Below are 23,352 nucleotides of genomic sequence, written 5' to 3'. Positions count from 1 at the left end.
ATGGCGAGAAGGAAGAGAAACGGCGACAGCAATCAGCCATGCCTCACGCCAGTCTGCACTAGGAAGCTGTATGTGTGCTGTCCTGCATGAATGACTCTGCAGGATATTCCGTTGTAAGTATTCTTTATCAGGTTCACTAGCTTGGTTGGGACGCCACAGTGGCGAAGAAGTTTCCAGAGTGTCTCTCGGTCCACGCTGTCGAATGCCTTCTCATAATCGACAAAGTTGATGCAGAGTGAAAAATTCCACTCCAACGATTGCTCGACTATATGCAAAGAGTAGCTATTTGGTCCGTACACGATCTGTTCTGCCGGAAGCCCGCCTGCTCATCTCGTAACTGTAGGTCAACGGCCTCCTTCATCCTCTCCAAATATATACATATACATATGCATATATACATATGCATATACATGTATATACATATGCATATGCATGCATATATACATATACATATACATGTATATACATATGCATATACATGTATATACATATGCATATCCATATATTCATATACATATACTTATATATACATATGCATATACTTATATATATACATATGCATATACATATATGCATATACATATATACATATGCATATATATATTCTTCTTGGCATCCGTCCGTCTACGGGAGACGATGGCATAGCTCCAAAGTACGCTTTTGCTTATCCTTCTTTTTAGCTCTCTTTACAGCTTGCTTTATTCTTCTCTTTTCCTCTGCGTTTTGAACTCCCTGCCTGACAGCTAGACGCCAGCTGGAACGGTTGTTTGCACAGCTCTCCCAGTCGTTGACATTGATGTTTGCTGTCTTCATATCCTTCTTGCAAACATCTTTGTAGCGCAGATGTGGTCGTCCACTTGGTCGTGCACCTTCTGCTAACTCCCCATATAACAGGTCCTTGGGAATGCGACCTGGGTCCATTCTCTTGACATGGCCAAGCCAGCGAAGGCGCCTCTCGCTGAGTATGGAGAACATGCTGTTCATGTTGGCGCGTTCTAGAACCTCTGTGTTGGGTACTTTGTCCTGCCACTGGATGTGCAGAATGCGTCGCAGACATCTCAGGTGGAAGCTGTTGAGTTTCCTCTCGTGTCTTGCATAGGTGGTCCATGTTTCGCTGCTGTAGAGAAGTGAGCTGAGCACGCAGGCTTGGTAGACACGCAGTTTGGTCTTCTCTGTGAGGTTGGGGTTGTTCCAGACCCTCTGGTTAAGTCTGGCCATCACTGCTGCTGCCTTGGCAATCCTGCCGCCCACCTCAGAATCAATGGAGAGTGAGCTGGAGATGTTAGACCCGAGATATGTGAAGTTCTCGACAACTTCCAAATTGTACCCATCGATGGAGACAGAGGGAGGAGAGTCTGTGTTCTGTGCCATGACATTCGTTTTCTTCAAACTGATGGTCAGTCCAAATTCCTTACATGCATGGGAGAGACAGCATACCAGCTGCTGAAGTCCATCTTCCGTGTGTGATGTCAAGGCTGCATCGTCGGCAAAGAGCAATTCACGGATGAGTACCTCTGTGACTTCAGTCTTAGCACGGAGACGGGCGATGTTGAACAGCTTGCCGTCAGCCCTGGTATGGATGTACACTCCCTCGCTGCAGTCCTTGAATGCGTACTGGAGAAGCATGGAGAAGAAGATGGCAAAGAGCGTCGGTGCAAGGACACAGCCTTGTTTGACTCCGCTAATGACTGGGAATGCTTCAGATGTTGCGCCATTGAAGCACACTGTGCTGTGCATGTTCTCGTGGAACGACATAATGACAGCAAGCAGACGTGGGGGGCAGCCAATCTTCTGCAGGAGTCTGAAGAGTCCACTCCGACTAACCATGTCAAACGCCTTCGTCAGGTCTATGAAGGCAATGCAGAGAGGCATCTGCTGCTCGCGACACTTCTCCTGCAGCTGACGTAGTGAGAAGATCATGTCTACAGTTGACCTGCCGGCTCGAAATCCACACTGGGACTCTGGGTAGACGCGGAAGACTAGGATCTGCAAGCGCGCCAAGGCAACACGGGCGAAGGCCTTTCCGACGATGCTGAGGAGGGAGATGCCCCGATAGTTGTTGCAGTCGCTACGGTCTCTTTTGTTTTTGTACAAAGTGACGATGTTGGCGTCACGCATGTCCTGTGGGATGTATCCCTGTTCCCAGCAAAGGCAGAGGAGTGTGTGTAGGGGCTGGAGCACTACTGGTTTTCCGCTCTTGAGGACTTCAGGCGGAATGCCATCGCTTCCAGTAGCCTTCCCACAGGCAAGGCAATCGATGGCTTTTCCGAGCTCTTCCAGGGTGGGCTGTGTGTCTAGTTCCTTCATGACAGGCAGGTCTGGAATGGCGTCCAGGGCAGTTCCAGTGACATTGTTTTGGGTTGCATATAGCTCGAGATAGTGCTCAACCCATCACTGCAGTTGTTTCCCCTGGTCTGTGATGACTTCGCCCGTCTTGGACTTGAGGGGGGCGGTCTTGTAGCTGGGGGGGCCTGTCGCCTTTTTGATACCCTCATACATTCCTCTTGTATCCCTGGTGTCAGCAGCTGTCTGTATACTGTTGCAAAGGTTCAGCCAGTAGGTGTTGGCACAGCGGCGGGCGGTCTTCTGGGCGTTATTCCTTGCAATCCTGAGGGCTTGTAGTGTTCTGGGGCTAGGTGCAGCCTTGTATGCCAGGAGGGCTTTCCTCTTTGCCTCAGTCACGGGCTCCATCTCCTCCCAGTTTGCCTCATACCAGTCGACATTCTTTCGCTCCCTCTTCCCGTAAGCTGTGATGGCTGAATTGTACACAGAGTCACGGATATGGGACCACTTGGAATCGATGGTGTCATCAGGTGTCACTTTGGTGAGGGCTTCCTTCAGTTTGCAGATGAACTGCTGTGTTTTCTCTGGGTTGCTTGCACAGCAGGTGTTGATACATGGGTGACCCTTCTTCTTGGCGTGGTGCAGCTTTTTGGGTAATATTCACACCTTGCTGGCCACGAGGGAATGGTCCGTGTCACAATCGGCACTGTGGTAGCTGCGGGTAAGGAGGACACTGGCCAGTTCTGCACGCCTGGTGATGACGAGGTCTAGCTGGTGCCAGTGGCGTGAACGTGGGTGTCTCCACGACACCTGGTGGATCTCCTTGCATTTGAAGAAAGTGTTGGTCACACATAGGCTGTGGGAGCAGCACATCTCCAGCAGTCGCTAACCATTCTCGTTGATCTTGCCCCTTCCGTAATAGCCGAGACAGGTGGACCAGGCCTCATGGTCAGCTCCCACTCTAGCATTGAAGTCTCCTAGTAAGTAAAGGCTTTCATTGTTGGCGATACTGGATATTGCCTGATCCACAGCCTCATAAAACTTGTCTTTCTCCTCGTAGGTGGAGTAGAGGGTTGGGGCGTACACACTGAAGATGTTGACCGGGCCTAAGGATGTTGACAGCCGGAGGGCAAGGATTCTCTCAGTACCTGATGATGGAGGTTCAATGAAGGCGATTGGCGTGTTCTTGACGGCAAAGCCTACACCATGCTGCCTAGGTTCATCCAAGGGCTTCCCCTGCCAAAAGAATGTGTAATTGGCTTCCCTGATGGTGCCGCTGTCAGCTAGTCATATGCATATACACATTTGCGTATACATATGCACATATTTCCTTAAATGGAATATGATTTAATAATTACTTTATGAAACTAATCTGATAAAGTGCAACTCAGGCAATCCTGTATGGTTGTAGAAAGTCCACTTTTGCGAGGTTTGTTTGGCCAAGGAGGGTTTGTGAGAAAGTTTGTACTTAGTTTTCCTAGGTTCATTGGTTCTCCCGGGGATTTACGGGGTTATACCTCTAATCAGTTATACTGGCCGCCTTCTGCTGAGAACAACCCACAGAAACACAAAGAAACAAAACAAAGTCTCAACGTAGCATCACTCGCAAAGAGTGAGGAGATAGCGTCTACATTGTTTCATACAAAACACCAAAACACAAAGTATCCTACTTGCACGTACTATCCAACATACAATGACCTGTACAAAGGGTTTGGGGCATGATCTTTTCATACGCACAAACATCGATTATGAACACGCATGATTGTTTGCATTTTCTAAAAGATAATGTTCAACTCCAATATCAATGATTCTTAGGAAATCAGTAATTAACATTTTCATTTCTTACCTTTAGTCTTCTGCATTATATTATGTCTAATTTAGATATTTAAGAATCTAAACATACATGTATGTTGTTTTAAGACTCCTAATCGCAGTGCCGTCGTGATGAATTCCTTCTTATCCTCTTTAAAATTAATTTACTCATTTGCAACATTGACAAAAGTGGTTGCAATATATTTCGGAAACCATGACAACGTTTCAGCTTAATCTGCAGCAAGCGTCGTCGCAGTCATAGTTTAAGAACGATCTTGTAACACAGGAGATACAACTGAAGCCATCCGATACCCATCTAAAAATGCCCAAGTTCCAACCAGCATGATATTCTCTTTATCAGAACCGAAGACAACTGAAGAGGAAATTTGAGATACATAGAAGATTGTGCCAAGTTTAAGCTTAAAACTAGAATCGCGTTCACTATTGCCCGTACAAAGTATGATACAACCAATCCCTTCAATCATGGAAGAATCAACAAGGACGATTCAAAATGAGAATGAACCACATAACTACTCCTCCCCCCCCCACCCCCAGAGTGTGATTGTTGCTACAAGGAAAGTTCCAGTCACCACGTGAGAATCCACTGCACCTTCAGCATATCAGTAAGGTGAAGGATTTTTACGTCTTCAACAGAACTACTTTTCCCAAGTGCGCTAACCCTTCGTTGTGACCATCTTACATTGATGAACAACAATCTTTATCGCTTTATGTTCAGAGGACTTCATTCATTAATTGTCGTTACTATTTGAAACTCAGTTTAATTATCTGCCGGAGAAAACATTCTGTGACATGACAGCTCTGAGAGATTTTAACACATAAAATGCAGCAGATGTAACTTTCCACGCGGCTGCATTTGAGATGCTACAATCGATCGAGGAATTATCGAACGTAGAGAGTGAAATGTCGTCTGCACCATCTTTGTACCATCTGCAAAATATGCGGTTGGTCCATTTCACTGATAATATCTGAACATTAAATAATGCTGGTCTTTAATGCAATACCCCTTTTCAAGACTTACAAGTAATTGCTTTGAGCAAAATAAATCTTTGGAAAATAGCAATAAATATTTGAGAAATTTCAAATAAACTTTATTTTGCTGCCAGTGATAACAAAAAAGACCAGATTTCAAAGTAATCCTTCAGAGGATTATATTCGTTGTCATTGCTGAACATATAAAGCAATTTCGTAACATCATTATCAACTATCCATGAAGTTAACGTCTCTCTTCGAATTCGAACGCTCTTCGCACTTTCGTCGAACACTCTTCGAACACTCTTCGCACTCTCTTCGTACTCTCTTCGAACTCTCTTCAAACTCTCTTCGAAAATCCGAAAAATGAGTGGTCTCTGCCTTATAGTAGATGAATTTCCTATTATGCCCATGCTAATAGTTCAAATAAGTTGTAATGTAAAAACTACAGCTAAAGTTGGGATGAGTAATCGTGCTAACAGACATTAGATTGTTGATAAAATTAGGAAGTGTTGATACCGAAATCAAAACTTACACTATTAATATAGTAGGCAGGGAAACCGCTCCGGTGGCCTAGTGGTTAGGCAGTCTGCCACGGATGCTGGAGGTCGCAGGTTCGAACCGCGGCCGAGTCATACCAAAGACTTATAAAATGGTACTAACAGCTGCCTCGCTACGTTAAAAATCCAATACACACACAAACACGCATATAGGCAGGGAAACTTTGTTTGGGATGCCAATACCCAGGCAAGATATTTATCAGAGGAGGCCAGTCAACAAAAAGCACATTTACTAAACAAAAAATAAAATATTTAATGGACTTGAGAAATTGAGTAATCAAATGCTGTTATCAATATCTTCACACACAAATATATGCGACTAAAACATTAAGATCAGAAATCTATCAAAACGATGAATTTGACCCGAATATCTTTCACGTTTATCCACCACGATGTCAGGAATGAAGCGGTGATTAAAAGGAGCATATATATAAACAATACTGAATACTAATTTATCTGTTTTGTAAATTATTAGTATCATTGTTATCATTATTATTATCATAATCATCATCACTAGTATCATCATTATCATTATCATTATTATCAACATTATTATTATTATTTCTACTACTATTATTATCACGTTAAGAAAAATAGAAACATGACCTGAGTATCGTTAAATTCGTAAGAATCCTCGGGAATTTTCGTTCATTTATTATTCACTGTAACGATCGAACTACCTTTACTGTAAAAAAGTCCAATGTGGGCATGTGAGAAAGCTTGCCAGTAGCTTCTCGTGGGTCGGTGGTTCTTTCCGGGGTTTTCCGGGTTCTTCCTCCACCATTAATACTGGCCGCCATGTATAGCCTATCGTACTGAAAAATGGCGTTAAACCCCACAACAACTGTAAAAAAGTACAGTGGTATGTACCAAAAAAAGACAATTTTTTCTGTAATATGCTCACTAACACTGGACAACAAATTTTTACAAAAGTCATGTTACTGAAATAAAATTAGTCAATTCTTATCAATTTTTATGTGCTGAACACGAATATGACAGTCAAATTGCAAAATTGGCTCTAGTTTTTTTGTAATCTGCAAGAAATTAATGTTTACATAACGAAATGCATTCCAATAGCACTGGTCAACAGTGAAATCATTACTGACTTGAAAAGGCCCTAATCTGTAGTATTTTGGTGTGCCGAACACGAATATAACCTTGAAAAATTTGTATTGGCTCTCGTTTTGAAGATATTCATATACCTCATTTTCTATGTTTCACTGTGTAAATTTCTCCAGTAGGACTGCAGCAACATCCGGAATAATGATGTAACATTGCATAATACCATCATGCTCACATCATCCACAGTTGATTGCATCATTTTCTGATGCAGTGCAATACTAATGCCATGCGGCTGCTGAAGTAAGTTGACGTCAGCAGTGTACTATACATGTGTAGGCCTATTATACTAATGCCAGGCGGCTGCTGAAGCTGACGTAAGCAGTGTACTATATAAAGCCCAATCAGATAGGTTCAGCATTTAAAATATTTTAGACGTTGTGCGAGACAGTTCAAGCTACTGTTACATAAAACTTATTATTTTATCCATTTACGTACAATAAAGAACAGTAATGCCTCGAAAGTGTGTTAATACCGCGGACAATTTTTGCTATATTTGTGGGGAAGTGACATTTGCCAACCAGAAGAAAAGTATCAATTCTCAAGTGAAGAAGGCATATCATCTTTACTTCGGATGCAAGGCTGGTGACCAAGACAAGCCTTGGGCTCCGCATATATGCTGTGCTACATGTACAACACAGCTTTCACAGTGGTTGAATTGCAAAAGGTCATCAATGCCGTTTGCAGTCCCAATGGTGTGGAGAGAGCCAAGCAACCACCTAAATGACTGTTACTTCTGCTTGGTTCCTCCTCTTTCCGGCGGAATAACGAAGCGAAAGAAGTCGAGAATAGTCTACCCAAACATTCCGTCTGCATTGAGACCAGTTCCACATGGTGAGGGACTTCCTATTCCAGAACCTCCAGCAGAATATTCTCTTGATTCATCTGACGAAGACAAAGGTGAGTCGACCTGTTCCTCTCCTGGTCCATCAGCATGCAGTGATCCAGATTTTCACTGTGGTGCATCATCAACCCCACACAGAATAACACAGGAAGAACTAAATGACCTGATTCGTGATTTGGACTTATCAAAGAACAAGGCAGAATTGCTAGGATCAAGACTCCAACAATGGAATCTTCTAGAAGAAGATGTCACAATTACTGCATATCGAAAGCGCCACCAGCAATTGGAGCCTTTCTTCAGAAAGGAAAGTAATCTGATATTCTGTTCCGATATTGAGGGCCTCATGAATGCTTTAAAAATCACTCATGACCCACAAGAATGGAGACTATTTGTGGACTCTTCGAAACTGAGTCTCAAGGCTGTGCTTTTGCACAATGGAAACATTCTTCCATCTATTCCAGTAGCGTATGCTGTCCACATGAAAGAGACATACGATAACTTAAGGCAGCTACTGAATTCCATTGAGTATAACAAGTACAGCTGGCACCTCTGTGGTGATTTGAAGGTAGTTGCCCTTTTAATGGGACTGCAGCAAGGATATACAAAATACATGTGTTTCTTATGCGAGTGGGATAGCCGAGCAAGGGAAATGCACTACATGAGGAAGGAATGGACTCACAGGCAGAATGTAGCCATTGGAGAGAAGAATATCCAACACCCAGCTCTGGTTGAGGCTCAGAAAATCTTGCTACCACCCCTTCACATCAAACTAGGTTTGATGAAGAACTTCGTGAAAGCCATTGACCGGACTTTGCCAGCATTCCGATACCTGCATGAAAAATTCCCTCGACTCAGCGAAGCAAAGATTAAAGAGGGAGTTTTTGTGGGTCCTCAGATTCGAGAGCTTTTCAAAGATGACCGGTTCAACAACTTGCTGGAAAGTGACGCGAAACAAGCATGGAATGCTTTTCGCCTAGTTTCTACAAACTTCCTCGGAAATGTTAGGGCAGAAAACTATAAGGAACTAGTAGAAGACATGTTGATGAAGTATAAGAAACTTGGCTGCAATATGTCTCTAAAGATTCACTTCCTTCATTCCCATTTGGATTTCTTTCCTAGCAACTGTGGTATTGTTAGTGATGAACACGGCGAACGTTTTCATCAAGATATCGCAACAATGGAACAAAGATACCAGGGAAAATGGTCCACTACAATGCTGGCTGACTACTGCTGGACACTCCTCAGAGATGCTCCCGAACAGCTGTACAAGAGACAGGCGAAGAAATCTAAGATGTAGTCAATGACTTGATTTTTTATAGGTAGGCTATTACAGTTGACCTTTTACTACACTGGACAACAAATTTTTACAAAAGTCATGTTACTGAAATAAAATTAGTCAATTCTTATCAATTTTTATGTGCTGAACACGAATATGACAGTCAAATTGCAAAATTGGCTCTAGTTTTTTTGTAATCTGCAAGAAATTAATGTTTACATAACGAAATGCATTCCAATAGTAAAAGGTCAACTGTAATAGCCTACCTATAAAAAATCAAGTCATTGACTACATCTTAGATTTCTTCGCCTGTCTCTTGTACAGCTGTTCGGGAGCATCTCTGAGGAGTGTCCAGCAGTAGTCAGCCAGCATTGTAGTGGACCATTTTCCCTGGTATCTTTGTTCCATTGTTGCGATATCTTGATGAAAACGTTCGCCGTGTTCATCACTAACAATACCACAGTTGCTAGGAAAGAAATCCAAATGGGAATGAAGGAAGTGAATCTTTAGAGACATATTGCAGCCAAGTTTCTTATACTTCATCAACATGTCTTCTACTAGTTCCTTATAGTTTTCTGCCCTAACATTTCCGAGGAAGTTTGTAGAAACTAGGCGAAAAGCATTCCATGCTTGTTTCGCGTCACTTTCCAGCAAGTTGTTGAACCGGTCATCTTTGAAAAGCTCTCGAATCTGAGGACCCACAAAAACTCCCTCTTTAATCTTTGCTTCGCTGAGTCGAGGGAATTTTTCATGCAGGTATCGGAATGCTGGCAAAGTCCGGTCAATGGCTTTCACGAAGTTCTTCATCAAACCTAGTTTGATGTGAAGGGGTGGTAGCAAGATTTTCTGAGCCTCAACCAGAGCTGGGTGTTGGATATTCTTCTCTCCAATGGCTACATTCTGCCTGTGAGTCCATTCCTTCCTCATGTAGTGCATTTCCCTTGCTCGGCTATCCCACTCGCATAAGAAACACATGTATTTTGTATATCCTTGCTGCAGTCCCATTAAAAGGGCAACTACCTTCAAATCACCACAGAGGTGCCAGCTGTACTTGTTATACTCAATGGAATTCAGTAGCTGCCTTAAGTTATCGTATGTCTCTTTCATGTGGACAGCATACGCTACTGGAATAGATGGAAGAATGTTTCCATTGTGCAAAAGCACAGCCTTGAGACTCAGTTTCGAAGAGTCCACAAATAGTCTCCATTCTTGTGGGTCATGAGTGATTTTTAAAGCATTCATGAGGCCCTCAATATCGGAACAGAATATCAGATTACTTTCCTTTCTGAAGAAAGGCTCCAATTGCTGGTGGCGCTTTCGATATGCAGTAATTGTGACATCTTCTTCTAGAAGATTCCATTGTTGGAGTCTTGATCCTAGCAATTCTGCCTTGTTCTTTGATAAGTCCAAATCACGAATCAGGTCATTTAGTTCTTCCTGTGTTATTCTGTGTGGGGTTGATGATGCACCACAGTGAAAATCTGGATCACTGCATGCTGATGGACCAGGAGAGGAACAGGTCGACTCACCTTTGTCTTCGTCAGATGAATCAAGAGAATATTCTGCTGGAGGTTCTGGAATAGGAAGTCCCTCACCATGTGGAACTGGTCTCAATGCAGACGGAATGTTTGGGTAGACTATTCTCGACTTCTTTCGCTTCGTTATTCCGCCGGAAAGAGGAGGAACCAAGCAGAAGTAACAGTCATTTAGGTGGTTGCTTGGCTCTCTCCACACCATTGGGACTGCAAACGGCATTGATGACCTTTTGCAATTCAACCACTGTGAAAGCTGTGTTGTACATGTAGCACAGCATATATGCGGAGCCCAAGGCTTGTCTTGGTCACCAGCCTTGCATCCGAAGTAAAGATGATATGCCTTCTTCACTTGAGAATTGATACTTTTCTTCTGGTTGGCAAATGTCACTTCCCCACAAATATAGCAAAAATTGTCCGCGGTATTAACACACTTTCGAGGCATTACTGTTCTTTATTGTACGTAAATGGATAAAATAATAAGTTTTATGTAACAGTAGCTTGAACTGTCTCGCACAACGTCTAAAATATTTTAAATGCTGAACCTATCTGATTGGGCTTTATATAGTACACTGCTTACGTCAGCTTCAGCAGCCGCCTGGCATTAGTATAATAGGCCTACACATGTATAGTACACTGCTGACGTCAACTTACTTCAGCAGCCGCATGGCATTAGTATTGCACTGCATCAGAAAATGATGCAATCAACTGTGGATGATGTGAGCATGATGGTATTATGCAATGTTACATCATTATTCCGGATGTTGCTGCAGTCCTACTGGAGAAATTTACACAGTGAAACATAGAAAATGAGGTATATGAATATCTTCAAAACGAGAGCCAATACAAATTTTTCAAGGTTATATTCGTGTTCGGCACACCAAAATACTACAGATTAGGGCCTTTTCAAGTCAGTAATGATTTCACTGTTGACCAGTGTAATCTGTTTGACCTTGGTCACAAGGATTAGTGCAATTCTCCTCTTGCCTATTATCTAGGTATCTCGATAAATCCTAAATCCTCAGATGGATTATGTTGATACTTCGGGTATATTATTGTCAAATAATGACAATTAAATCTGCGGCACATGCACTCGGCCCGCAGTCATAAACGATTATGACTGAGATTTTGGTTCTCAATTTTTTCATGTGCTTGTGCATACTAAGCTTCCTTGATATGTTATGTTCTCCTAGGGATTCTGATTATTAGAACTCTGTACCATGAACAAATTTCTTTACAGCGGTATGTTTCAACATATCGCGATCCGTACCATGGCAAACATCAGTTACATTCGGAAACATAGTAGGAAACAATATCTTGCAGTGATTTATAGCAAAATAAAATTATATTACATCCATTATATAATAATAATAATAATAATAATAATAATAATAATAATAATAATAATAAAAATAATAATAATCATCATCATCATCAAAACAAAATCGCAACTGACAACCACCCCATCCCAACCACTAACAGCCGATAAAGGAATGGTCTGTACCTTTTAGTGTATTAATTTCCTATGTGTGCGTTAATTGTTGAATCTAAAAAATATAGCTAAAGTTGGAATGAGTAAGCTTACCCTGACTGACCACCTGTGAATGTCATCGTGCTAATATTAGACAGCTGATCAATGTAGAAAGTGCTTACGCTGAAATCAACACCAGCACTGTTGATATAATAGGCAGAGAAACTTTTGAGTGGGATGCCAATACCTGGGCAAGATATTAGAAAGTGCCACTTAACATAGAACGCAGTTACTCAACAAAAGAGAAACTATTTTACGGACTTGAGAAATTATGTTTAAAAAAAAAGCTGTCATGAAAATCTTTAAAAAAGGATACATTCACTTAACACATTAACATACGCTAGTAAATAGCCAAAATATGACTTTTGTGTTTAATCCGAAATTTGTCCAAGAGTCGAATTTGTCCGAATATCATTCTCAATAGGGACACCATGAAGATATGCGATACCCGTGTAAACATGTGATTAAAGAATCATATATGCGTCAAATTGACAAGATTTAAAGCAATTCTCCTCTTGCATACGATCTAGATATATCGACAGATACTGCAGATTACAAACACCATACAAGCAGTGTCTTTGTGCAATGACCTGTGATATTGTACACTGGCTATATTGCAATGCACGGCTTGTGCGCTTAGGATAAATCGGTTTTCCCACCGTAAGCACTTCACTCGTGCAGCATGGAGTCAATCGAACTCACTACATCGAAATAATGTATTATATGGATAAACCACCATCAGGTAATGCTTTACATAGAAGCGAAACCTGCGTACATTTTATTCCAAATATTCATAAAATAAAAACAATATGCACAATTCAGTGCAAACAATGATATGGTGTTATGGTGTATATCTGGATATTTATAATGGACCATCTTTATTTTCCATGATAATTAATGCAAACCTTTGTGAGGATTTTAGGTCTTAAACTAAGTAACAGAAAGAAGTAAAATCACGATTTTTTCTCTACAATCTAAATAGCAAATTCAAGGAAGACTTGAGTTACATCTCGACTTAACCTAAATGTATTATCACAAGTCCAAACAAATATAATATTTTAAATCAATTATAATAGTGTTCAATGACCTGGTGTACCACACTGATGCTATCAGATTGCCTGTGAATCCGTTCGCAATAATTTCACAATAATGTGTTAATACAAATTTAATGAACACTTAGAAAATCTAATGAATGTTTTGATAAATATTTTCTCTCGAATTATATCGGAACACAATTGCAAATTCTGATCAGAATGGATTCCCACAGACTGACCTGAAATAGAATGAATTGTTTGTTTATCAAATCCCTATTTATACACATGTTCACTTGATCTATAATATAATAGACTTCCAATGGAAAAACCGAATTTATCTGCAAGCAAAGACTAACTTGAATTCTTGTTACGAGAACAGCTTGTTTACTGATAGCCATTATCTAAATGTGTCATCTAAGTAAGGCTTCACTGTTGATTTATTCCAATTGTAAGCGTTAGTAAAGGCCATTTAACCATAGCTTCCAAGAGGAGTTTATCTTTAGAATTGAAATGTGATCTAGTTTGTCTGCTTAATATAAATATTATGCTGCCAACTAAAAAGATGCTCCCGAGAAACAACAAACAATCGGGCATATGGTTAGGACGTCCGCCTCGAATGCCGGATGTCGCGCGTTCGAACATTGACCGATTCATGCCAAATACATCAAACTGGTAGCAGCAGCAGCCTAGCTTGGCGCTCAGCATTAAGAGGTTAGTGTTAGGACTGGTCCGCCTGGTGTCAGGATAATGTGACTGGGAGGGACGTGATGATCTGTGTCGGCGGCATGATGCTTCAGTACTAGACATCACTCTGAACTGCCACACTGCAGATATCGTAGCGATATGACTGATAATTTGTGAAAGCGACATAAAAAGCCAAATCAAACACACACACATACTGAAAAGACGCTCTACGAGAAAATGTAACACTGTGCCAGATGAAAGAATGTATCAAGGATCTATTATATTGTATACAACATATAACCGTTATCAAATCGTCCATATATATATATATATATATATATATATATATATATATATATATATATATATATATATATATATATATATATATAGGGAGTTATTGAGTGGGGTGAAAATCTAGCTATTAATAATTGTTGGGTTGTGGATTTTGCAAATCGAACGATATTTTGGTCTGCTAATTGACCTGTCCACAACTGAATATTACACCCTGCATAACATTAATTCAAGTTGATCTTCAAACATGTAGCTAGCAGTGTGCACAACTTGCGTCGACTAGTAGGCCGTAAGCAATGCTGTCTATGGTGATGATGTCTGTAAAAGTTTGAATAAGAACCAGAATGAATGGAATTATTGGATCATGTCGAGTGTTTGATATTGCTTGGTGCATGACATCCAGTGGAACGAGGCCACGGGTGGTCAGTTGGTGTAAGGCCCACGCCTTTAACTATCACTGGCATCTTACCCATGTCCGCGTGAGTTCTGAGCTAGGCCAATGTAGGTATGTTTGAAACGATCCCAGTTACTTCCCATGGGTCATGAGTTTTTCCGGGTTCTTCTGCCATCGGCCATCCTAACCTGTATAACGGCGTCAAAGCAAAAGAACCACAAAACAAATACAGAGGCAGACGTGGGTTATATCTCCTCGGCAGGAGAGGTCAAATGGGGGTATTTAGAGTTCATTACAGGTGTCATGGCAGGACCTTAGCAAAGATCTGTCTCAGCTGAAGCTAGTACATAAACCAGTTTTAATGCAGTATCATAACGATCAGATATCTACAGACAAAGCAAGGCAATGTTTCAGGAAGGTAGTTTCAAGTAGCTTATAAAATCATAGGAAGAAAGAGCATGTGACGAGAATATTGTACATGCTGCTTAAACGGCCGAACAGAGTTGCAAAATGGCATCCCGCCTGTTCAATGAAAATGTTAAAAACCCTGTTAACTTTAGTTGATATGAATGTGCGTTATTGATCAAGAAATACACGTTTTAATTTCTTGTCAACACAGTGGGAATAGTCATACACTTTTGAAGCATAAGAGAGACTATTTATTAAACTAACATTTATCGGGACTAGAAAAAAATGGCAATTTTAGAGTCATTCTTAACTCGTAATATTTTAATGGCGATATCAAATATCAGTTTTTAACATATGTGCACTTCAGAAACTGATCTAAAACTGTTTAAACTAATTCATGTCATCTATTGATTTTGAAGAATATATTACTCCTTTATAAACCTTACAATGTTTGAGATTCAAATGGAGAGGACAATTGTTTCAAGATACCTGCTTACAAAATGGGATTGTTTGCACCCTACACTGAACAAACCAGCATGTACCACTTTGGTCATGTAAGTGTTGGGTGACTCATTCTTGCTGTCAGGAATGTTGTCCAGAAACATGTCAGTTTTTTTTAGTGACAACAACTGTGTTAATAATTACACAATGAAACAGATGGCATATTGTTACTTGAATGTAATGACCAAGTCAAGGAATTTGGGAACGGTACAAAATAAGTGTCATTAGTTTGTCAGCAGAACAGGAGTCTGCTGGAAATAACAAAACAGATATGCATTCTAGACAGTTCCATGAACAAGCTTAATGGAAGCTAGATACAAAAATAGTCTGATTATTATTAATGGTGAGAGGCTAATCATGTATTTATTTGTTTGTTTATATAATTAATAATTATTTGCAGGTGTATGACACCTGGAAACCAGACCCAGATTCTTCATTTCTAAATGCTTTCCTCGGTATATTGGTTTCAGCTTTTATCATATGTACTTATTCCTTTCGGCCTCATGGTCAAATACCTTGAGAAGCTAGGAAATAAATGTTTAGAAAATCGTACTGTTGACACCATTTTGTGGTCTACACAGAGATGTTATACGATTCTACTGAAACTGCGAGTACAGTATGTGTGGGTCTTGTAACTGCAGAAAACAATAGGGTACGAAAATTGGTACTGCTTTTCTGTTTGACGTATTTATCATCTATTCTTAGTTTCTACGCATGGGATGCAAAGTTTTAAGCGATAAGTCATTAAAATAGGGGAAGTCGAGTTACTAGAGCAACACATAGATGCTCATATGCTCATATATGTCCTGGCTGATGTTCTTCCTATTTTATTCAAAGAGAAAAATACTTCTAATACTATCATGTACAAACCTCCTTCTGCTACAGGAGATGTTAACTTTGATAGTGAGTCAATTATAAGGCAATTTATTAGAAACGGACAAATTTCAAAGAAAGGTCAGACAATATTTGCAACTTGAAGACAGAGACAAAAGTACAACATTCAACATTCGTACATTGATGGATATAATAAGGTGATCAGAGGTTTCTTCTGTTCAGGCATATAAGAAGAATGCTCGACTTCATTGGCCAATAATTTGAGACTCGTTTAACTTGTGACTGAAGAATTGTGAGACTGATTTAGGATATAATATTATTGATGTTTTGGGTTTAACGTAGTGTTTCAGGACATGATAGGCTGTGCATGGCGGACAGTAATAGCACAAACCCGGAAAGATCACAAAAAGATCCACAGGCCCACGGAAGGCTGCTGACAAGCTTTTCCATATATCCATTCTTGTAGAGCTCGAGGTCGAAGCAATGTGCACATATGTGAGATGTTAGTGATCTGAAAAGGCTAGCGCTTACACCGCTCGGCCGCCGGGGGCAATTGATTAAGGACACAGAAATATGAATAAAAACAGCCAATCAACAAGGTTCAGGTTGCAATGTTTACATTCTGTGCAGTATTCGGGAATGTAATACCAGTCTATTTTAGAGCATTTTTCCGTTCTCATTTTGATAGTGATGCAAGATTGAAGCATTCTTGATATTGATTCAAAGGAAATCTTTACAACTGGAGGAGTATGTTATGTATGTCTGCATGATTAATGACGCATTGATGGTGATCCGGAAGTGATATATGTGACCCATTGCATGGTGGGTTATTTATGGTTTTGTTTTTGTTACAGTACAGCCTTATAATGTAAAAGGATCATATTTACCTCTGTCTCTATAACAGCGGTTGTAATTCACTTTATACATGGTAAAAGTGGGGTGGGGTGGGGGGAAAAGAAACACCCCTAAGTTTTTGAATAATTGAACAATCAATCTATGATTCGACTAATCTGCAATAACTTATGAAAGCTGACGTAGTTAACTGATCCGATTTCAGAGCTCTCGCCCACGTAACAAATTTATCATTTCCACACCATAACGCCGTGGTTCTAGTCACTCTTCATGTTTGAGGCATATATATCGGAACTGTCCCAGTTCATTTTCCACTAGCAACTACCAAATATAGTAGCATCACCTCTCAAGCTCCTTGTTTTCACATACTACACGACTTTATGTGTGTAACTCTTAAGTATTACAAGGTAGGTTGTGTGACAAAATTTCAAAATAAATGATGTTGTTTGCGAGGAAAAAGAAATCGTAAAGTCTACGATCTAGACCGATCTAATGCAAGTAACTTTAGATGGCACTATGGGTAAAAAATAACATGGTAGGATGAGTAATTTTCTCTTAAGGATACTGCACCTGGTTAGGTGGGTTAACGATCACTGTGGCTGACCCTTTGCGGGGTATTGATATCTAACACAATATTGGCACGTACGGAAATAAGAATTCAAACAGGACGGATGACACAACGGTGCACTTATGTTCTAAATCAAAAAATGAAAATGCTCTATCATAACTGGGATGTATGCATCTCTATGTAGTCACCCGCATGAATATCCAACAATTGCAATGATTAGTAGTAGAACTGATACACTTTAGCTCGAATCTCTGTCAACTATCGCATCATAATATAGGTATATACTATCACATACAAAATGGAAGAGGTAGTGCACAAATACATTATCATACAAATACACCAAATCACGAGCTCACATAGGTATACCTATCATCCCATAATACAACAAAAACACAAACAAATGGGAGAGTGTCTTACATTTACTGTCCAATACAACACATAATTTCCAACAGGTGGCGGTATAATCTTTTCATACATGTGGTGTGATGTTATGTGTGTATGTCTAGAAGAAAACAAACATATATATTTGTTTTATGTTCTTTACAGGCTCAGAGGCGCAGCGGCCCTCGTAATGTATTTGTCCATGGCTTCAGCAAAACTATTTTGCCTATGTGCAATTTTGCTGGAAATGATTGCATTATCTACGGGAAGCCATGATAATGTTTCAACTTCATCTGCAGCAACCAGTGACACAGGAATTATGGTTACAGAAAGACATTCCAAAGCAACAGGTGCAATTCAGTCCATCCAATACACACTGTCTCACACTGCCCAGGTTCCAACCAATGGGATATTCTCTGTATTAGACGCGAATATAACTAAAAGGGCACTAGGAGTTGCAAAAGGGATTTTTGCAAGTCAAATATTAAAAACAGAACTACCTTCACTACTTCCCGTGAACAGTACGTTAACCTCATACACTTCAATTAAGCAAGAATTATCAGCAAGTACGATCGACAATGAACCAGAGAACTACTTTTGCCACCCAGAGTGTACGTGTCGCCTTATCGGGAATCCCAGTCGCCACGTGCAGGTCACCTGTACTATTCAGTACATCCATGATGGAGCTAAATTCGACGTCTTGAACAGAAATACATTCCCCAGTACCCTCTTTCTTCTTTGTGACCCTTTTACTTTGATGAAGAGCAAGCTTTATCCTTTCATGTTCAGAGGACTTCATTCATTCTTAGGACTTGCTATTATAAACTGTCATTTGGATTATGTGCCGGAAAAATCGTTTTATGGCATGATAAGTCTGAAAGAACTTTACATAATAAATGCTGCAAAAATAACTTTCCACATGGCTGCATTTGAGATGCTACCATCGCTCCAGGAGTTGTCGATTGTAGGGAGCGAAATGTCGTCTGTACCTCCTTTGTGCCATCTGCAGAATCTGCAGTTTGTCAATTTCACTGATAACAATATCGGAACATTAGACGACACGGGTCTTCTGTGCAATGTCCCTTTCCAAAACTTACAAGTAATTGAATTAAGCAAAAATAACCTTCGAAAAATAGCAATAAATATTTCTGCAATTTCAGATAATCTTCGATATTTTTCCGTCAGTGATAATAAAATAGAACAGATCTCAGAGCATTCCTTCAGAGGATTATATTCGTTGTTATGGCTGGACATCGGAAAAAACTTCATATCATCATTATCAAGTTACATATTCCAGGACGTCAATGCTTTAAATGGCTTGGTCTTGACGAAGAACAATATGTCAACTTTTTATTCTGGACTACTGAGCCATCTCCGAAACTTAACGGATCTCCACTTATCTGATCTATCACTAAATATGTCGATTTTTAATGAGATTAAAATTCTTCAATATTTGCATATCCTGGATCTAAAAAGCAACTGTATTGAAAACATGGAGATGACCTTTTTTAGTCGATTGTCATTGTTAGAATATTTGAATCTTTCTAACAACTACCTCAGAACTTTACAAAATAATGTATTTATGTTCCTAAGGAATCTTAAAGTAATAGACATGTCAAGAAATTTTATTGAAACAATAGACGAGGAAGCGTTTAGTGGGCTATCAAAATTGGAAATCCTTGCTTTGCAACATAATAAGATCCGCAATTTACACAGAGAGTGTCTTCAACAACTCCTAGCACTACGCATGCTCATTCTTTCTTATAATACTATAGAACATCTGCCATCGTTTCAAGGACTCCATAATCTGCTTAGTTTGGATCTGTCGCATAACTATATAAAGTACCTTGATAGCTCAGCTTTCGCAGGTGCCAGTGGCATTAAAATAATCAACCTGAACAACAACAGGCTTAAAACTATCGGGGCAGGGACGTTCAGAAATTTACAAAATCTGTTCAAGCTTTCGATAGAAAATAATGAAATAGACTTCATAGAATATAGTGCATTTGGAGACTCGCCAATTATGGAACTATATTTACGAAATAATAATATATCCGACATAAATATTTTCCGACATAGTAATTTCTCACGTCTTCGTAAGCTTGATCTGAGTTCCAATAATGTTAGACTGTCTATATCCCCTGATTATTTTAGCACATTTCAAAATATTGAAATTTTAAATATTTCAAAAAATAGAATTCAAAGAATACATAGGGGTGCATTCGAACCACTTCTTTACCTTCGTGAGCTCGATCTATCATATAATGAAATAAGACATCTTCAGCAATCTTCCTTGACGTTATCAACAACACTTACTTCAGTAAAACTACAAGGAAATCCACTCATCTGTGATTGTAACTTGGAATGGGTAAAGAGATGGCTGTTGTCTACAGATGCCAATGGTATGTTTATTATAGATCTCGATACACTCACGTGTACAGGTTTCGATGGTACCAGTTATTCCTTGCTCATTAGACTTGCTACCGAAGATTTTCATTGTCAATATGAAAGTGATTGTGACATTTTGACATGTTCGTGCTGTGCCTTAGATAAGTGTGTATGTTCGTACCCTTGTCCAGATAAGTGCATGTGTTTTCGGAGTAGTGACAGATCGGTGAACTCGGTCCAGTGTGATGGAAAGGGAATTGATAAACTTCCAAAGGAAATACCTCCAGCAGCAACTCATGTGTACCTGGACAGAAATAACATTAGTGTCGTGTCGAGACAGTTCTTCACAAATATGACACACCTCGAATATCTTTCCATGAATGATTCCAATATATACACATTACATGATTACGCATTTGCGAAATTATCATCACTGAAGACACTGCAACTTAATGGGAACTATTTATCTACAATTTTCTCAAAGACATTTTTTGGATTAAACAAATTGCAGCAATTAATACTTAGCTCCAACCGTATAACGTTTATAGATGCTGGATCTTTCAGCCATTTTACTGCGAAATACCAGCTGGACTTGTCCAACAACCTGCTCCGCAAAGTAGACCGATTTGTATTGTACGAAATGTCTTTTGCATCATCACTCGAATTGTCTGGTAATCCATGGACGTGTGATTGTGAATTTCTAATAGACTTTGCCAATTTCACATTGTCCAACGTTAAGAAACTAAATGATATATCTGCACTGACTTGCACCACAAACACAACTTTACGCTCCAACACGACCATATTACTGGCGAATAATTCAATAGTAGATTTATGCCCAAGTGTAAGAGTGAGTCAAAATGAGGAAGTGATTCATAGTGTAACTTTGGTGCCGACGCTATCGACTTTACTTGGGATATTCGTGATTGTACTAATTACCGTCTTTGTTGTCTTTCGGAACCGTGATTTTTTGAAAGTATGGATTTACGTGAAGTTCGGCTTTCGATTCTATAAGCAAGTATTGGACACAGCAGATGTGAACAAACCATATGACGCTTTTGTTTCCTACAGCAGTAAAGATGAGGACTATGTGATGCACGAATTAGTTCCGGTTCTGGAAGATAATTTGGAGTACAGACTCTGCGTTCATTACAGGGATTTCCCGGTCGGAGAAGCGATTGCAGACAATATTATGTCTAGCGTTGAGTCCAGTAAGCGTGTAATAGTGGTATTATCGAATAATTTTGTCGAGAGTGCGTGGTGCCATTACGAATTTCAGATAGCTCATCAGAGGCTACTAACAGAAAAGAAAAACAGGATCATTATGATTATGTTGGGTGATATAGATCAATCTAAACTAGTCCCTGAATTGCAAGAATATATACAGACAAATACGTACGTAAACCAGGACGATGCTTGGTTTTGGCAAAAGATACGATATGCTATGCCTTAAGTAAAGCAAAACAAAAACATGGACTAAAGATACGTTGATCTTTTGTTTTGTTTTCTCTCGTCATTGATCTCGTCGTCGTCATTTTCTCCTCATTGTTGTTTCAAGTAGAATAAGAAATTACTCTGATCTTGCTGAATGTGTCTGATCAATCTGAACTGGTTCCTTCAAATATATATGCACATGTTTCTGGTTTGTGGATGATGAAATAAGGTCTTTACTGAACTATTATTATTATTATTATTATTATTATTAAGCCGCGTAAACCGTTTGGATATGTCGATAGGGTTAGTTTTGTTTCTAAAATGAAAGACTAAATACAAGCTGAAATAGAACGTGAAACGCGGCTGTAATTGGCTCTACTATTAAACAACAATTGAAATCTCGTTTATTTTTTAAAAAATGGCATTAGACCATGAAGGACAAATTGAAATTTAGTTTTGTATAAATATTAAATTATGTATTCCTTCAAGTAGTTTTAATGTGTTATGTACATTTAATTTGTTTTTTTTAAAATAGTTTTCTATTCATTAAATGCTACGAATAATTGTATTTTGGATTTGGGACTTCATTCACAATACCGTTAGTTCATGTTTTTCATATTTTCACTTTCTATTCTAGAGAAATATACCATTTATTGAATTCTGTAAAGCTTGTGTCGCTTTTCGCTCTTTTTCTGTCATTTAGTTGAAGACCATGTAGTCGAAAGAAATGCGACATGAATCAGTCTCTCTCTCTCTCTCTCTCTCTCTCTCTCTCTGCATACAGGGGTCTCGGTTTTTTCTATTCCAGCTCTGCTATGACGTCCCCTTATTCCATCCATTAAGTTCAATTTAATGTTCACTCGATACGGCAGCTCATAGCGTTCTCAGTTTCATCAGGAAGATGTTTAACTATGTTATCATTTCAAATCTTGATAGGAGAGTGGGAGTCATATTTGGTATAATATGATATCGAATCGCACAATGATTTTTTTATATTTGATTTAAAACAAAAAATCTGATGTGATCGTATACGTATTTTCGTTTATTTTCAATTACTCTAAGATACCCATTGTATAAGTATTTTCGTTTAAATAGTTTGAACGACAGCACAATGTATATAAATATGATGGTCGGAACGTGTGTCACTAAAGCTATTTTTGTTTTACATTTTTGTATTTGTTTTTTTTTAATTTGTTTTAAATGTACTATATTAGTTTAGACTACGCACAAATTTGAATAAATTGTAAATAAATAATGTGGAAATTTTTGCTGACCAGTAGCACTCCTTCATCTAAATTGAGGAGTAGAATTTTACAGTTGATTTGATGTGATTTGCATTTTTAACTTAGCTTTAACAATTTTTCAGTCATATCGCTACGGTGTCTGCAGTGTGGTAGTTTATAGTGATGTCTAGCACTGGGGCATCATGCCTCAGACATGTAGCATGATGTACCACCCAGTCACATTATCCTGACACCAGCCTACCAGTCCTAACACTAACCTCTTAACGCTGAGCGGCAAGCGAGGCAGTTATTAGTGCCATTTTTGTAAGTCTTTGGTATGACTCGGCTGAGATCGAACCCACGACCTCCCGCATCCGAGGCGGATGCTCTAACCACCGGTCACAGAAGCG

General features: G+C 39.5%; 1 protein-coding gene across 1 annotated transcript; it reads left to right on the top strand.

The window, feature by feature from the left end:
• On the top strand, window positions 1-21,738 carry LOC149786266 (uncharacterized). The gene is made up of 2 exons (XM_089975917.1): window positions 1-68; window positions 18,063-21,738. Exons 1-2 carry the CDS (start codon window positions 1-3, stop codon window positions 21,736-21,738), a joined length of 3,744 nt encoding a protein of 1,247 aa, XP_089832043.1.
• The last annotated feature ends 1,614 nt before the right edge of the window (window positions 21,739-23,352 follow it).

Source organism: Sinohyriopsis cumingii, chromosome 12, assembly GCF_028554795.1.
Source record: "Sinohyriopsis cumingii isolate HCF-2022 chromosome 12, ASM2855479v2, whole genome shotgun sequence".
Lineage (NCBI taxonomy): Eukaryota > Metazoa > Mollusca > Bivalvia > Unionida > Unionidae > Sinohyriopsis > Sinohyriopsis cumingii.
This window is presented reverse-complemented; position numbering and strand designations above follow the sequence as displayed.

Excerpts from the sequence above, each read along its gene's own strand:
- LOC149786266 (XM_089975917.1), top strand. The coding sequence starts at position 1 with ATGGCGAGAAGGAAGAGAAACGGCGACAGCAATCAGCCATGCCTCACG. Across the intron at positions 69-18,062 it reads CCAGTCTGCACTAGGAAGCT|GCTCAGAGGCGCAGCGGCCC; the intron begins GTATGTGTGCTG and ends TGTTCTTTACAG.